Below are 18,591 nucleotides of genomic sequence, written 5' to 3'. Positions count from 1 at the left end.
ATCAGCCCCTAAACCTTTGCCTGGCACAAACCCGTTCTTCAACATCTCCGAGGCTACCATGATAGTTGCAGCTGCTATTTTGGGAAGTGGGATGCTTTCACCTTCGGGAACTTTGTCCACTAAAACCGTATCGAAAACCTGGTAAACCCATGGTCCCTTATCATCATCAGTCTCTATGAAGGGTACGATGGCATCACTTATGGCGCTTGCATTATCTTCCCCATGTACTACGATCTCTTGCCTATCCCACTCGAATTTGACCATCTGATGTAATGTAGAAGGCACTGCTTTGGCGGCGTGGATCCAGGGTCGCCCCAACAGAAGATTATATGACACTGCCACGTCTAACACTTGAAACTCCGTGGTGAACTCGACTGGACCAATTGTTAATTCAAGTATGATGTCACCCACTGTGTCTGTACCACCACCATCAAACCCTCGAACATAGATGTTGTTCTTGTGAATCCTGTCACCATCGACCTTCAGTTTGTTCAATGTGGTCAAAGGACAGATATTGGCACTGGACCCATTATCAATCAGTACTCGAGTGACTACCGAGTCTTCGCACTTCACGGTCAAATAAAGGGCTCTATTATGTTCTGTACCCTCCACGGGCAACTCGTCGTTTGAAAAAGTGACCCTGTTGACCTCGAAAATCTTGTTTGCTATTTTCTCCAGATGGTTCACAGAGATCTTATCCGGAACATGGGCTTCGTTCAGAATTTTCATCAATATCCGGTGGTGCTCGTCTGAATGGATCAACAACGATAACAATGAGATCTGTGCCGGGGTCTTCCTCAACTGCTCCACAATGGAGTAATCTTGCGCCTTCATTTTTTTAAAAAATTCTTCCGCCTCTTCCTTGGTAACTGGATTCTTTGTCGCTACTGGATTGGCCTTTCTTAACTCTGCGGGAGCAAAACACCTTCTCGAACGAGTTAACCCCTGTGCCTCACATATTTCCTCCATAACTTCCTTCCCCTTATGCATTACCATTACTTGACTGTAGCTCCATGGCACAGCTTTCTCGCTGATTATCGGCAACTGCATTACTGGCCTGATAACAACTAGTCCTACGCATGCCCCCTTCACGGCTACTGGCTTGCTTGACATCCCTTGCACCGTTATTTTGACCGTCTCTGGATTCATGGCAACATCAGACGAACTCTTCCCCATCACCACCACTGGCTAGCCTTCTACCCTTTTCGACTGTACTACCGCTTTTCCACTGATCGACTTTTCTTTTGGACTGCACGGATCATTATTACCATTTGTGAGGGCTTCTTGAGCTCCCCTCCTTCGTGCACTAGTTCGGTTATGTGGGCTTAATGGTGTGCCGGCAACGGGTTCTGATTGATGTTAGGTGCCTCTGGCTCCTGGACCTCGATCCTATTTGTGTCAATAAGATCTTGTACGATAGTTTTCAACTTCCAACACTTCTCAGTATCATGCCCGGGAGCCCCCGAACAATATTCACAGCTTACCGAGTGGTCCAGATTTTTGGGAAGGGGATTTGACAATTTGGGTTCCATAGGACTCAATAAGCCTAACTGCCTCAATTTGTGGAACAGTGTAGTATAGGTTTCTCCCAGCGGAGTGAATGTTCTCTGCCTCTGCACCCTTTCATTCCTGAAGTCTGATTCCCACGGAAACCTGGTCCCGAAGGATTCCTATAGGCCCTTGGTAGTGGATATGTGTTTTGTGGAGGTGGATATATGTTTTGTGGAGGTGGATATGTGTTTTGTGGATGTGGATATGTATTTTGTGGAGGTGGATATGTATTCTGGGGAGCCAGCGCACGCCATTGCGGGTGAGCCGGAGGCTGGGTGTAAGTTTGGACGTGATGGACAGAGAAATGTGGCTCTTGTGGTGGGTAGTAGGGCTGTGGAGGGCCGTATGGAATGTGTGGGTAATTTGAGTGATGGGGTCTAGGTTGGTAGTGGGGGGGACCTCTGGATCTGGACCAAGTACCTGCCTCGACTGTTGCGACATCTTCCCTTTTCTTCTTTCCGAGCGCACCTCCCGTGCCACTCTGGATGGCCTGAGTGGTTGCTTTAATCGCCGAATAGCTCAAGATTTTGTTGTACTTAAGTCCCTCTTCAATCATACCGCCCATTTTTACTACTTCGTTGAAAGATTTGCCAACTGACGTCACCAGGTGGCCGAAGTAAGTTGGCTTCAGAGTCTGCAGAAAGTAGTCCACCATCTCCCCCTCTCTCATCGGAGGATTAATTCTTGCCGCCTGCTCTCTCCAGCGGAACCCAAATTCTCGAAAGCTTTCCCCGGGCTTCTTCTCAAGTTTCAGCAATGTGAGACGGTCAGGGACGATCTCAAGGTTGTACTGGAAGTTGCCTGCAACGGCTTGTGCCAAATCGTCCCAGGTGTACCACCTGCTAGGATCCTGTCTTGTGTACCATTCCAGTGTAGACCCGCTTAGACTTTGACCAAAATGAGCTATCAACAGCTCGTCTTTTCCCCCGACCCCTCTCATCTTACTGCAAAAACCTCGCAGATGTGCCATTGGATCATTGTGCCCCTCGTATAGATCAAACTTTGGCATCTTGAACCCTACCGACAATTGAATATCGGGGAATGGGCACAGATCTTTATAGGCCACACTGACTTGGTTGCCTAACCCATGGATATTCCTGAAGGACTGCTCCAGGCTTTTAAACTTTCGAAGCACTTTGTCTTGCTCTGGCTCTTAGCCGGCTTTTCAGTCTCTACCGGGATCTCGAAGTGAGTATTATAAGTATGAGGCTCGGGTTCTTTGAAGGTTGGTTCAGGGGGGTAATATTGGTTATCGTGAGCCTAAAACAACGGCTCGCTGGATGATCTTTGCAGCGTGGCTGGTGGGGGTGCCACGAAAACAGGAACATTTGGTGGAGGAGGGTTTTGATTGGGTTGTGAAGCTTGGGGATCATAGTCATTTCTTCCCTGATAGTATTGGTGACTAGGGGAGCTTGTCGAAGGTCCGGGGGGAGGTTATTCCGGCATGTGTCCTGGTGGGAGAGTGGGAGTAACGGGAGGGTCAGACACTTTTTGTACCCTAGCTAAGGCCAGCTGCATTTCTTTCATCTCCTGTCTCATTTTATCCATTTCCTCCTTCAACAGTTGATTCTCCGTCCTTGCATCCTCGACACTTTGGTATGAACTAGTCATGCTTTTTAGTATGGGCCCTTTGGATCTTGTTTGGTAATGGTAATCTGCTAGAACGTTCTAACAAACTAACTGGTTCGAAATCTCTGGAAACAACAAACTTGTTAGCGTTAGAGTTTAACACATATTGCAATTTCACGTTGGGGGATGAAATGTTCCTAGGCAATTTAACCATTTCTAACATGTCTTTGCTTCGACCGCATGCGTCATTCCAGCTTACTTTGTTTGTGCCTCGTTTAAGTGTTTCTGAAACTTTCTTTATCTCTCTTTTTATTTCTTTCTTTTCCTTTCTTTTATTCACTTTGCCTTTCTCTTTTTCTTTTCCTACGTATCATGTCCCCGCATGAATCAGACCGCGCGTAGTTCTGCCACAAGTCCGGAGAATAAAGACACCATTTTTGGATTTTTCAACCTTTACTAGCAAAACGTCTTATTACAAGGCAAAACATTTTTGAAAGGAAATTGACAAACTTGATACAGACTACCAACTTTATGCCAAAAAAGGAAATACAAACTCCGACGGACAACAGACTCTGAAGACAAGGAAAATATAAACTCAAACTATGAATGTTTCAGAGTTTTGAATTTTGGCGCCCGCGGGGCATCGTTCGGCCTTACCACAGGTTTTGGTGCAAGGCCCCTTTGCAGATCTTTCAAATCGTCCATGATCTGGTGGACATAAATCATTATTGAAGCAAAGAAGGTGGTACGGGACATATCCTCACAAGCTAGGCACTTTATGGTGATATAGTGCCCGATATCGTTGATTCTTCCCATGATTCTGTCCTTTTCCATAAGCAATCGCTCTATTTGTTGACTCCGCGTCCCCAGCATTTGAGCGTTGTAAAGGAGTTGATCCTGAAACTCATTCATTTGTTTCTCCATTCGGGCCATGAGATCATAGTAGCGCTTCCTATCTGCTCTGGCATCTCGGGCTTGTCTGAAGATCTTCTCTTTGAGAGTGGATATTGTTTCTCTCAATATAGCGATGTTCCTTTCGTAGTCCCTCTTCATTTGTTGCATAGACCATGCTCGCTCTTCTGCCTTATTTATCCATTTCACCTGGATTCTCGCCAGACCAGCTTTAGATTTTTCCAGGTCTTCTTGATACTTGAGGACTTTCTTCTTTAGACCGTTCATGAGCCTTTCATCAGCCCGGCTTCTCTTTGGGTTTCTGGTAGCTATTTTTATTTCCTGGATTTGAGCTTTGAGGATCTCGTTTTCCTCAGCTAGTTTTCTCTTTTCTCCCTCATCTGTAGCGATATGCAAATCTTTCTCAAATTTCAAATCTATAACGTGCTTCTCCAACTTGCCAATTGTAACCCTGTACTCGTGCTCTTTAGCCAACCAATCCCACTGTTTTTGCGACGCCTTGACGAATTCCTGGAGATGGGGTCTTTTAGCCGGCCTTTCATGCTCAAGTTCTCTCATATACTAAGCAAGGTATCTTGGCGCCACTATCCTGCACGCAAGTATCTGCTTTTAAATATTGGCATTCACTCCAGATCTGACGGACTCTTGCTTCAAGGAACTATCCGTCAAGGCTAATCTCAATTACTTGAGCACTAAGATCTTCCTCCTGTGGCACTGTCTGGCATCTCTCGAGCTGTCTCCATAGCTGTCTCAAAACCCAATATGGCGCGTAAGGCTGAATGCTCTTGAGCCCCATCAATAGAAAGTGGGTCCTAGCTTCCGGCATATGGATGACCTCGTCAACGGGCAACCATCCTAGTGTCCACTGTATTTGGCTGGCGGTGAGGGTCCGAAAGAAGGATGTCCACGCCGTAACTCCCTCGGGTAGACTGGCCCCCTTGATTCTTGTGTAGAACTCTTCTATGCAAGTTTTCTTCGAGGAACCATAACTCAAGAGCTGGGAACGGTGGTAGAGATGCTCAGTCATCCATATTTGTAGCAACAAGTTACACCCCTCAAAAAAGTTCCCTCTGGCTTTGTAGGCTGTGAGAGCTCGGAAGATATCAGATACTATCATAGGCGCAAGAGTGCTTTCATCTTGAATGAGCAAGGTACTGACGACCCCGGCTATTTTCAGATCAATGTTTCCGTCTTTCTTTGGAAATACCAAAAGGCCCAAAAAGGTTATCATAAAAGCCACCCGTCTATGCTCTTCCCATTTCTGACAGTTACTTTTGTTGCATAACTTGTTACCCGGGTTGTTGAATCCTCTGACATGACCATATCTGTCGTATATAAAGCGCGGATTACAAAAACCTGCGGCCAAATCTGGGTTATGGACCATCCTGGGTATCTTTAACGAATCTAAAAATCGATGCACAGTGACAGCTGTTGGAGCAACCAGGTATTTTTGCCTCAACGGAACTTCAACATTTCCGATGTACCCGGCTATTTCCTCCAAAGTCAGAGTGAGTTCAAAATCGGAGAAGTGGAAGACATTGTGTGTCGGGTCCCAGCAGGTGACCAAAGCTCTTATGATATCCCCCCGAGGCTGGATTCCTAATAAACCCGTAAGACCTTTTAGATATTTCTTTACCTCATCTTGCCCTTCACCACCTAAATCATCCCACCACAGCCGCAACTTGAAAGGGATTTTAGTCATTATTGAAAAAGGTTCATTTTGCATCGTGCTCATCCTGCACATTTATTAAGGTGATTAAGAAAAAAATAAAATTTATTTGACTCAACCAATTGGCTGTTTTTTTTAATTTTTCACAGATTAAAAGAAAGATCCAGTTTCGAACACGGCCTTTCAGCACTTCGGGAATGAAGATTTTGAGGCTGCGTGAGTCAACCGGACAAAAATCCAAAAAATGACTACAAGTGGCCGTTTATGCAAAGTCAGCCTTCCGGCGTCCCTTTTGGGAACATTCGGCTATTTTGACAAAAAACGGCGTCACCCGACTTATTTATGACGAAAATCAAAATTTTGACATTTTTGTAAAGGGGAGGTTGGACCCGATGAGGGTTGCCTACATATCCCTCACCCTGTGAGAATCAAACCGGCGTAGTTTGGGTAGATAAAACAAACTCCTTTTGAAAACAAGCCTCTTTTTATTGGCAAATAAAACTATATTTTTGTTTTTTTTCTCTTTTTTTCCACTTTCTCAACAACAAAAAAATCGGCAGAGTTTCGACGCTATTTGGACATTGGTTTTTTTTCAAAACAGGCGATTAACTCTCTTTAACCCTCATATTGCTATTTCTCTTTCCTCAAAGTATTCAAAAGTCGGTCAACATGCAAGTTCGAAGCAAACAAATGCACAGGTAGCAAGTTGGATACATCAGGATGGTCTTTTTTGGTACACCTATCCTAGACAGACCCAACCCCTGTGTTGAGCCTCCAAAGTCAAATGCACATGATGTAAATAAACGTTCCTACTAGGGATCCGGCATGAAGCTGAGTTATTCTAGGTTCGTAACCTGAGTATTTGTTCTAGACTGTGTACCCGAGCGGACAACTCGAGTCGAGGAGGGGGCTACGTACTAGGGACCCGCGAGATCGTCCGGCTTTGTAACTTGTCTGGCCTCTTTCTTATTTCAGGGTATGACACTAACAGAATAGGGAGTCTCAACCAGTAAGCACATCCCCGGAGGTGAGAAGAGAAGGGTTTCGTAGCAGTTTATATACAGTTCAGATAATATCAAAGCGATAAAAGCAACATTTTGCACATTTAGGCCAAAACACGTAATAAGATCAAATGATAAATGAAGCCAAATAATAACAATTATTCCAGGCTCGAATTCTTGAACCCTGAACCAGAGATTCTAGGTTCCCTCCCCAGCAGAGTCGCCAGAGCTGTCACACCTCCTTTTTACCCGCGCCCGCAGGGGCGCAGAGGGATTAGGGGAGTTTTTCCAATTAAAGGACAATCAAAACGGGATTTATTATTTAATTCAGAGTCGCCACTTGGGAGATTTATGGTATCCCAAGTCAACGGTTGAATCCCGAATCGAGGAGAATATTGACTCTGTATTACACTCCGCGAACCAGAAATCCGGATAAGGAATTTTGTTAACCCGGGAGAAGGTGTTAGGCATTCCCGAGTTCCGTGGTTCTAGCACGGTCGCTCAACTGTCATATTCGGCTTATTTATCTGATTTTAATACATGTTGAACCTATCTGCAAATTTTAACTTTTTACCGCTTTTATTATTATTATTATTTTAAAAGAGAATTGCAACGTTATTAAAACACGTTTTGAACCACGTCACATCAATGCACCCATGATTTTGGACACGTTTTAACATCATTGAGATTTGGATTTGGGTCGCATAAATGCGCACCCGAGTTTAGGGAAGTAATGTTATTAAAGGCGCGCCTAAAGCGACTAGTGTATTATTATTTTGGGTAAAGCCGTGAAATTTTGCTAAACGGCCCATCCGAAATCTAAGTAATTTTACCAACACGTATAGAGGGCCCCGTAGCTTGTGTACTTTTGTTTGTCGAGGCTCGTCTCATTCATTATTTTTAAAGGAATTTGCAACGTCGTGAAAATGCATCTCGAACCACGTCACAATCAATGTACCCGTGATTAGCGACACATTTCGACTCCGTTGGGATTTGGATTTGGGTCACATAAATGTGCACCCGAATTTGAGAAGGTAATGTTATTTAAAGTACGCGCCTAAAGAGATTAACGCGTGGTTATTTTGGGAAAAAGGCCGTGAAGTTCGCTAAGCGGCCGATCCCGAGTTCTAAGTAATTAATACATACATTTGTGAGGGCCCCGCAATCTATGCGTTTTACTAGGCGAGGCTCATCTCGTTTATTTTAAAAGGACAATCCTAAAGTGACTACATTTTTCTATTAAGTTCGTCTCTAAAATAAAAGAGAAGAAGTCCTAATTAGTTAATATTATAAAAGCGGGCTTCGAGTTCAAGATCGAGTCCAAACAAAAGGACGGACCTTTTAATTTGAACGCGCTACCTAACTCAAAGCCCCAAACTTATATTGTGTTAACTATATACTGAAACCTTTAAATCAGGCCCAAATTAAATGGGCCAACTAATTCTACTTGTGAACGAACAACAACAGGTGGGCCTTGAGGCAAGCCCAAAACCGAATGGGGCGTGCCAAGCTGCGTAGGAGAGATCGAGGGATCGAGCCCCTGAAGTCAAGCATTTACTTGTTCATTTGCATGTCATTAGGTAAGCATCCTGATTTTATAGTGAAAGCATTACGCCGTTCTACTTGGAACAACTTGAACAAAACAACCACAACACTCTTTATGGGCCAATTTTAACATGCCATGATGTAGCATATAAACAGTCCTATTTTAGTACAAAACACATGACGACCATTACTAAAGGTTTATTGCAATGTGAATCGCTTTCAAATGACTTCACGAAACAAATTACCAAAACTGAAATTAATCTAACTATCCTATTAACCTAACATAAAACTAAATACAACCACTGCTCGAGATCACAGGCTTATATACATTCAAGACATATCGAGTGATAATCTAGCTAATAAAGAAACAGTTTCATTTTATTTATACAGTCATGTCAAAGAGAACTAACAGTTGCATTTCCATTTCATCTCAACTTCAACTTCAAATTCGAGCTTACATCAACACAAGTTTTTAGAATGTGTACCTGGAAATGGAATACAATGGAGAAGAAGAAGGAGTGATCAGCACAACAGATAGCACAGCACAACAGCAACAGTAATAGATATCCAGCAGCAACCTAGGAAAACCAGTTAAAAATTCCCCAGTTATACCAAACAGCAACACAAACAAACCAACACAACAATAACAGCACCCAAAATAAACCTAACTTGAAACCAACTTCAAACCAAAAGAGTAGCAGAAAGCAGTCCAAGATTCAACTTTAACTAGACAGCACACTAGTTTCAACTTCAGGAAGGAAACCAAACAGCTACAACAGACCCAACTTACTCAAAATCAAATCAGCAACAACTCTGGACCCCAATGGCACAGTAACAAACTCCATGAATGCCTAGCTTTTTTTCCTTTTAAACTGATTCTCCCAAGCTAAAGAAGAAACAAGAACTGACTTAACATCTATCCTAGACTGATTTTAGGACCCTTTTCCATTGATTTTCAAACGTGTGACTTCTTGAAAGAGTGGTCTTTTCAAAAGCCAACCCTTTTTAAACTCTCAAACAGTGATCTTTTTTCAGATTCAAAAGCCCCTTTGGATTTCAGAATCCCTCAATTTGTCTAAAATGACTCTATTTATAACCCAAAAACAGGCATGCCCTCTCTGCCTTGAAACTATCAGATTTTCGGCCCATGATATTCCTCGACCACTACTACATGTTTTGTTCTCTTTTTAATTCACTTGTTCCCCACTACCCTTGTCTTTTCTTTATTTAAATTCAAATAGGTATGGGCACCTATTTCTTAATCCATTTCCTCTAAACCTTCCCCTACCATTATGTTTTGTTTTCCATTAGCACTTAAACAATTCATTAGTTTAATGGTATTTTAGTACCCTAATGTCAGACCATTCAACTTAAACTACTTTCAAACCTTTTCGATCCCAAAATACCCTCCTAAAGCCCCTGAAATTACTGTCCTACCCAATCCCTTTTACCTCATCAGCTATAACCAATCTCCTTAATCAGATAACTAAACTGATTCCTAATTAATCAGCAAATTACAGCAGCTATAACCAATTTAATTCAATTCCCCTAGCAGTTTGAACTTAGAACTCAGATTAGATCAAATAGCAGACTGATGCAAAGCTGCTAAGATGCATATATACATGGGATTAACTGACTGCATTCACAATTCTAAATCAAACTTAGGCAGAAGGAATGATCACTGTAAACGTACTGAAATCGACAAACGAACTAAACTCATATGAAAAAACATGGTAAATAATAATGAGAAAAGGAAATTGGAACAATTTGAAACAAATGATACCAACAGGCTTATTTCAACACAAAATTAGAACAGAAAAGAAACAGGAGGGTAAACCTACTGGAATGAACCGCAAATTAAACTATTATCATGCTAATCTAACATTCAAGCATACCAGACTAATCGACGACACTTATTCAATCGATTACATAAATTATAACATATAACAATCGACAACAAACAGAAGCAATGATAAAATTGGACCAAATAAAAGGTCTGATTGGAGAAAGAAAAGAGTAATTGATAAAAGACGAATTTGAACTCATCTTAAACAAACAAACAACAAAACATGAAAAACAAACAGAGAAACAGAAGAAATACCTCCGAACTCAGACCTATCTCTCACTCGCTCTACTCGTAACTCCGACTTGAGCCTTTTGGGGTAAAAACGGACTTTAATCGAGTGTTCTCGACTGAGAACACTCGACTAAAGTCGGTTAGGACCTCAAACCCTTAACTTCGTACACAGCCTGAAGCTGGCTCCTCTAGGGTTTGCCTTCGTTTGAGATTCGACCAACTCCGCTCTGATTCGAGCAAAACTAGTAGGGGACTTGGGACGAGGGTGTGCTAGTGGTCAGAAGGTGTGAGTTTGGGAGGGTTTAGGTTAGGCGCCACCACCAGGGGATCTTGTGGCGGCACTAGGGTTCTTGGCTCAAAATCAATATTCGAGCGGCTGGGACTAGATTTGAAGGAAGGGGAGGGTGGATTTGGAGAGAAGGGGTCAGGGCGGAGCTGTGGTGTGAAATTAGGGGTCATTGGACGAACTAGGGTTCCGACCTTATTTTCGATCTAATATTCGAAGCAAATGGCTGGGATTCGAGGGATAAGGTTTAGGGGTTCTGATTGGGGAGGTCGAGGGAATCAGTGGTGTAAAGATGGGGTCGTTTGGACCACCGAAACCGCCGTGAGGCGATTTTCGGTGGGCGGAGCATGGTGGTAAGAGGTGGAGGATCTGTTTGGTCTCTGAGAGAGACGAGATAGGAACGGGGGGTATGGCTTAGGGGGGTGTAGGGTGAGGGGTTGGACTTATATACGGGGGAGGGAATTAGATCCTGGCCGTTTGATCAATTGAGATCAACGGCTAGGATTAATTCATTAATGAGAAACGGTACTGTTTGGTTGAAGTGGGGGGTTGGCTGGATCCGGGTAACGGGTAAGGGAGATTGAATCTCAGCCGCTGGATCGATTTAATCCAACGACCTTGATTAAGAGTGACCAAATGACGTCGTTTTAAGACGTCTCTGGCCAAGCCAACTGGACCTGGTAAATGGGTGATTTGGGCCTGATTTTTGGTCCAAAAATAATGGCCCAATCCGATTTTCACTCTTTTCTTCTTTTTCTTTCATTTTCCTTTTAATTCCTAAATACCAAAATTCCTAAAATAAATTGTAAAAAACAAAATTAACTTAGAAAATACTAATTGACCTTTAACAATAAATATCGCACAAAAATAAAATATTAATTACAAACAAAATCGGGCACTTAGACATTAAATGCCAAAAATACAAAAAATATGTATTTTTTGTGATTTTCTTTATTTTAAAACCAAACTATGGTTAATTAATTCCTAATTGTAATAATAAAAATCCTAAGTGCACATGCAACGTGTTTTTTTTTTGTATTTTAATTAATTAAAACAGGATAACCGTTCACAGACACAAACACAAATAATTATCCAAAAATGCCACGCAAATTCTAAAAATTGTACAGCACGGAAATTTATTTTATTTTTGATTTCTTTTGGAGTAGTTCTCATAGGGCAAAAATCACGTGCTCACACCCGTAATCTGAAACACAGCAAAATCGACTCCCTTGGTCCAAACTATACCCATGTTCTGCAGCACTCATGGCAATGATCAATATAGTCATGTGGGTCCTCAGAAGACGCACCGCTGAAGTGAATTGGAAAGCGCTTAGTAAACTTTTCCAATCTCAATAAGGCCTCAGAAGACATGGCAGGCCTATCACCGTCCTTTGCCGCAACAACCGGCTGAACTATCCCAACTGGTGGGGATGCTAGAGTCTGATACTAGGGAGCCATCTACTCCGGAGTATGAGTAGCGGAAGTCTGTGCTCATCCCCCAGCCTAAGAGACGGCTGGTGCCACTGGAAATGTACCACCATGGGCCACACTCTCTATAAGGCCCGCCAAATAGACTAGAGCATCCTAAAGCACTAAAGTGGCGATGAACCCCTTCGAAAACTGGGCTGGTCCAACAGGTACAGTCTGAGCTGGAACATCCTCATCAAAATCTACTTGAGGCTCTACTGCTGGTGCTACTGCTCGAGCTCTAAGCTAAGCTCTGCCTCGGCCTTTGGCGCGACCTCGGCCTCGACCTCTACCCCTCGTAAGAGCGGCCACTGGGGGCTCCGACTGCTGTCCAACTGTAGATGCAGTATGTGTTCTTGCCATCTGCGAGAGAATAAGAATAGAAGAGTTAAATCATCAATGACAGAATAAAATTGCACGACAGAGAAGAATAGAAGTGAAATTGTTCCTAAACTCCATAGCCTCTGGAAGATAAGTACAGACGTCTTCCTACCAATTCTCCAGGCTCTACTAAGCTACTCGTGACTCGTGAGACCTAGGCAACCTAGTACTCTAATACCAACTTGTCACGATCCGAAAATTTCCACCTTCGGGACCATGATGGCACCTAATATTTCACTCTCTAGGCAAGACAATGTTAGACTAAATCATATTCCATTTAAACGATTCAAGTAACTAAAAATCCATTTAAACTGAAATAAAAATGGAATGATGTGCGAAAAGGTAAAATAACCAAAAATATCTAGTACAATCCCGGATTTGGAGTCACAAGTGCACAAGCTACTACAAGTTCTACAAATATAGTCTGAAATAAATACAACTGTTTCGAATGAAATGAACAGTAAATAGGAAAGAGGAACGGGACTTCAAGGTCTGCGGACGCCAGCAGATCTACCTCGAGTCTCCAAATATGCTAATCCGAGCTGATGTACCTCACGTACAGCTGAGACCAGTACCAAAATCTACACAAGAAGTGCAGAGTGTAGTATGAGTATAACCGACCCAATGTACTCTGTAAGTACCAAGCCTAACCTCGACGAGATAGTGACGAGTCTATGACAGGACACTCATGTAATTTAACATGTATAAACATAGATATATGTGCAACATAGTAACAAATAAAGATTTAACATGTAAAATTGGGAGGAAGCATGCGAAAGGGGAACAAGATACGATAACTATAATAGGAATGACAACATAAGATAGTCAAATAAATCATCAACAATGAAAAGGTATAAACATAACGAATAAAGATGGCATAACATCACTCATCGTGCTTTTACTCTCAACTTCACCATGAAACGATAAATATGGCATGGCATCACCTTCGTGCTTTTACTCTCAACCTTTCCATGAAACGATAAATACGGCACGATATCACCCTTCGTGCTTTTACTCTCTTCCTCATTATTTATTAATCAATAAATGCAACAATAAATGGCACGACATCACCCTTCGTGCTTTAACACTCTCCCTTACCATATAGTAATGAATATAAGAATTTGGGAGATAGAACAAGCAAGAATAAACCTTATGTCAATAATGGTTCCAAGATACAAAACCTCAACTTCCAAAAATACTCAACTTTCACAATTAGTTCATAAATACAGAAAGAACAATCAAGTAAGTAATAAACTAATCTAAGCATGGATATCATAATTAAAGAAGGCAATAAAATACAAGGAAACAAGTCTCACCCGCATGCTTTAACCCAACAACAACGCATAAGTATTCCTCACCTCTCATATATGTTGTACACACACATTTAAACATGTAGTAAATAGGCAAACAAGTCCTAATCCCTCAAGTCAAGTTTAACCATGACACTTACCTCACTCAGCAGTCAACCCAGAGCTCTACTGGGGCCTTTCCTCTAGAATCCGCCTCCAAACCAATCGTATTTAATCACAATTGACTCGATAACGTCAAATAATGCTAAAAGAATTAATTACACTAGATAAAGTTAGGATTTTTATAATTTTCCAAAAAAGTCAAAAGAGGTCAACCCCATGACCGCTTGGTCAAAATCCGAGATTCGGACCAAAACTCATTTACCCATTCACCCCCAAGCCCAATTATGTAATTAGTTTTGAAATCCGACTCCAAATTGAGGTCTAAATCCGAATTTGCAAGATCTCCCAATTCTTCCTAAATCCCTAGTTGTCTACCATGGAAGAACAAAGATTAAGGCTAGTAATTAATGGGTGATGTTAGAAATGGAAGAAAATGAATTAAAGTATACTAACCTATGAATTGGTGATGAATATTCTCTTCAGAATCGCCTCTAGGCCGAGCTTTAATGGAAAGATGGTGAAAATGGGTGATATCCCGCTTTTGAAATGTTTTAAGGTCCGTGCGTCAGGTCTTCATCGTGTTCGCGAAGGACCTGCCGCGTTTACGAAGCACATCAGCCAAAATGGCCTACACGTCCATGAAGGCTGCTCCCCTAGTCCTTCGCGTTCGCGAGCGAATTCTCGTGTTCGCGTAGAAGAAAGCACTGATCCCCCTTTCTAGGTCCAAAGCTTACACATTCGCGAGAAGCTGGTCGCGTTACCGAAGGGTAAGTCCCCCATTCCTCCGCGTTCGTGACCCAACTATCGCATTCGCAAATCCACCCCCAACCCAATTTACTCTTTATGATCGCGGGAGTACCTTCGCTATCGCGAAGAAGAAAATACCAGATGACAGCAGAAGCTAAAGAAAACCGGAATTTCTAAGTCTGAAACACTCGTAATCTATCTGAAACTCACATGAGCCCTCGGGGCTCAAAATCAAATATGCATACAAGTCCAAAAAGATTATACGAACTCGCTCGCGCGATCAAAATACCAAAATAACACCTAGAACTACGAATCGGATACCAAATCGAATGAAATTTTTAATAAAACTTAAGAACTTTCATTTTAACAATCGGACGTCTGAATCACGTTAAATCAACTCTGTTTTGCACCAAAAATTTGCAGAAAAGTCTTAATTACCATAATAAGCCTATACCAAGATCCGGAACAAAAATCCGGACACGGTAGCAACAAAGTCAAACTTCGGTCAAACTTGATCTTTAAACCCTTAATAAACTTCTAATTTTCAACAAATTGCGATAAATCAAGCTAGGGACCTCCGAATTTGATTCCGGACATACGTCCAAGTCCCAAATCACAATACAGACCCACTGGGCCATCAAAATACGGATTCGGGTCCGTTTGCTCAAAATATTGACCGAATTCAACTCAAATGAATTTTAAGGCACGATTTTATATTTTAATCAATTTTTCACATAAAAACCTTCCGGAAAAAGACACAGACGGCAGGCGCAGGTCCTCATCACCTACACAATATAATCTGATAATCATAGATATGCCTCTATCTACTTCCCTGCATTAGTTCGCATCTCAACAAGTAAAAGGAGAAATGAATAGAAAGTAGCGTGTTGGAGCAGGCTATGAATGGAGAAGAAGAAGAAGAATTTGAAGCAGCACTAAGAAAGCTAAGAGGGAAACATGCTGACATTTCATATGAAAGGTCCACTATACAAGTACGTACATATACATACATGTTGCTCGAGGTAACAACATAAAATATGAATGAAACGACTTACTGTTTAGTGTTTGGTTTATATTACAGGAGTATTTGACCATTCTTCAAACGCTCCCCAAAGTCACATTTCTAAACTTGTTCGACAGATCCAATTATCGAGCAGTTATTGTAAGCATCTCAACCCCTTATTTTTTGTTTTGTTAAGCTAAAATTACTTATTTTTGCTCTTCTTTCTGCTTTTAGATATCTGTTGGGTTGATGGCGTTCCAGCAGTTTGTGGGAATTAACGGAATTGTTTTCTATTCTACTGAAATTTTCAAATCAGCAGGTTTGTCGTAGTTTTAACTATATTATTGTTGTTTGTTGTAGCGTCACTGTTGCCATCTTCCACTAATTACACGTGATTTGATGTCAGGTTTTAATCCCCGTCTTGGAACGATACTTTTTGGCGTCCTACAGGTTTCTGTTTTCTCATTTCTAAAAATAATTATGAAAATTCTTTGATAATTTTCTAAAAAATATAAATGTAGGTTTATTTTCTTTCAGGTGGGAGTCACTGCAGGGGGTGCACTTTTGATAGATAGAACTGGTAGAAGACCCCTTCTAATGGTAAATATTTACAGACAAAAAGGCTGTTGAGAATTAAAATTAATCTCCCTAATTCATACTCCCCCCTTGAGTTCAACCTAATGGAAAGAGAAGGTCACATTTCTAAAACTAATGGAGTAGTATTTCTTTATTTTTCAGATGTCTGCGTCTGGCTTGCTGTTGGGGAATCTACTAATTGCATTTTCATTCTTTTTCAAGGTTAATCAATGTTATGGTTGGCGTGAGTTTAATTTTTATTTTCCCCTCTCAACTTAATCTTTTTTATAAGTATATACTGTTGTTTTATTTTCTAATAGGCTCATTCTGTGGCACCAACTTTAGTCCCCAACCTTGCAATTCTTGGCGTTTTGGTAAGACTTTGATATACAAAAGTTCATTCTATTCCTAAGTAATTACCCAAAAAAAAATATTGAACATGTCGGTTTATTTTTAAATTTGTATCGGGTACAGGTGTACATAGCCTTCTTTTCAATAGGAATGGGGGCAGGTCCTTGGCTCATTATGAGTGAGGTAACATTAATTGAAATCAACGTTTATGTTATTTTATCTTATAATAATTAAAATCAGCAAGCTATCCTTTTGATACAAGGACAAAAGAATTAAAGATGATATTTTATCTTTATGTGCAGGTATTTCCATTACATGTAAAGGGATTAGGCGGGGGTTTAGTGACATTGATGAATTGGTTTGATTCTTGGGTTATTTCTTACACCTTCAACTTTCTCATGTTGTGGAGTTCCCATGGTAATCCCATTCAACACTTATTTCTTTGTCTGAGTTTCTTTTCCCAGAAAAAAGGAAAAACTTATATTTCAGGAGTTAATGATCGATTCTCTTATTTGATTAAAATTTCTTTGAGACTAGTAAACTGTCAAAATAATTCATATCTCAACCAACAAAAGAAATTTCTAGCTGCTTTCATTAAATATACTAGTCTTTCGTAATTACGTACAATTAGGTACCAAAGACACATTATATTGTTCTTTGTGTTTTGTCGGATACAAAAGGCAGTTTAATGCACAATTCTTTTCAATGATAAAAAAAGAAGAAATCACTTTTTTTTTCAACGGAAAATCATTAGATTGGAAATGGAGTCTAAAATATTATTTTGATTTATATATTTTAAATAGTATATTGAGTAAGATATTACAATTCTTAATCGATCAAAAGCTAGACTGAAAGAGAAAACATTACATTTAACTTACATTTGATTAGTGTTAAAGAAACAACTACGAAGAAGTGCAGTATTTCCTCAACCAATTTTAGCCTATATTCTTTTTCTTATTTAATTTAGCCTATTTCGTATAAAATCTGAAACTCCTAATAGAGTATTAAGAAGAGTAGGTGTTAGAAACTGATTTTGTTCATGTTTATCATCAAAAATTTAACATTAAAGTGAAAATTTAAAATTCTATTGTTGATGATTAAAAGCTTGAAAATTCATAAATGGAATTTTTAGGTTTATTGAAATTTTTGACAAATTGATGATTGAAGCTCATTGAAAATGTCATTTTGAAGTTGTAGTTAAATATTTGAAACTATTTGATGATGTTTTTCGTAAGTTGAAATTTATAGGAGATAAAATCCAATTTTTATATACAATATTATAAAATATTATACTTAGTGTCTAATATTGTATAATATTTTATACTACGTGTATAAATACTCGTGCAAAAAAATAAATAATAGTGGGCTATGCAGCTGAAAACTTAAAAACATGACCATATAGATGAGACGTAGTAGGTTGGATTGTACTTTTTGTGAAAATCTACTAACATCTAGAAAAAATGAATACACACGTATGAAGTACAGTTCCTAACTATATATACAAAATATATATTTACAGCTGGGTCGGATCGGACCATAAATAAGAGAACCATCAACTAGGCTGATTGGGCCATTCTCTGTTACTAGGCTGGCCCAAACTAACTTGAGGTCCAACACCCCCTCCCCCCTCCCCTGCAAGCTGGAAGGGGAGGCCATTCCAAGCTTGGATATAGAGAGTTGTTGCTGAGCACCTAGGAATGACTTGGTAAAAATATCAGCCAATTGAGAGGAAGTAGAGATGGAATTGAGCTCAATAAAGCCAGATGTCAAAGCACTGCGCACAAATGACAGTCCACCTCGATATCCTGGTAAGCTCATGAAACCTGGGTTTCTGGCAATATGCACAGCTGCCTGATTGTCACAATACACGTCCACATGGGTGAGAGAAGAAACCCCAAGCTCAGCAAATAGCCGGAGAATCCAAGTAATCTCAGCAACATCAAGGCCCTATACTCAGCCTCAGCAGAAGACAAAGCAATAGTAGGCTGTTTCTTAGACTTCCAAGAGACAGGACAACCACCAAGAAATAGAATAAAACCACTAA

The 18,591-nt window shown here is 40.7% G+C and overlaps 1 protein-coding gene across 3 annotated transcripts in view; it reads left to right on the top strand.

Moving 5' to 3' along the window:
• Positions 1 to 18,591, top strand: part of LOC107810581 (sugar transporter ERD6-like 8) — a 105,449-nt gene that overhangs the window by 61,457 nt on the left and 25,401 nt on the right. For all 3 annotated transcript variants that reach the window (XR_012703759.1, XM_075240846.1, XM_075240847.1), the window contains exons 8-16: positions 15,514 to 15,609; positions 15,699 to 15,779; positions 15,855 to 15,939; positions 16,027 to 16,070; positions 16,158 to 16,220; positions 16,359 to 16,418; positions 16,517 to 16,570; positions 16,671 to 16,730; positions 16,850 to 16,964. Coding sequence is in view for 2 of the 3 variants with exons in the window: in XM_075240846.1 (XP_075096947.1) it covers positions 15,514 to 15,609; positions 15,699 to 15,779; positions 15,855 to 15,939; positions 16,027 to 16,070; positions 16,158 to 16,220; positions 16,359 to 16,418; positions 16,517 to 16,570; positions 16,671 to 16,730; positions 16,850 to 16,964 (658 nt within the window). In the remaining variant the exon portion in view is untranslated. The remainder of the gene's footprint in view (positions 1 to 15,513; positions 15,610 to 15,698; positions 15,780 to 15,854; positions 15,940 to 16,026; positions 16,071 to 16,157; positions 16,221 to 16,358; positions 16,419 to 16,516; positions 16,571 to 16,670; positions 16,731 to 16,849; positions 16,965 to 18,591) is intronic.

This window comes from Nicotiana tabacum, chromosome 20 (genome assembly GCF_000715075.1).
Source record: "Nicotiana tabacum cultivar K326 chromosome 20, ASM71507v2, whole genome shotgun sequence".
NCBI lineage: Eukaryota > Viridiplantae > Streptophyta > Magnoliopsida > Solanales > Solanaceae > Nicotiana > Nicotiana tabacum.
The sequence above is the reverse complement of the archived record's forward strand: the minus strand, read 5'-3'. Positions and strand labels throughout refer to the sequence as shown.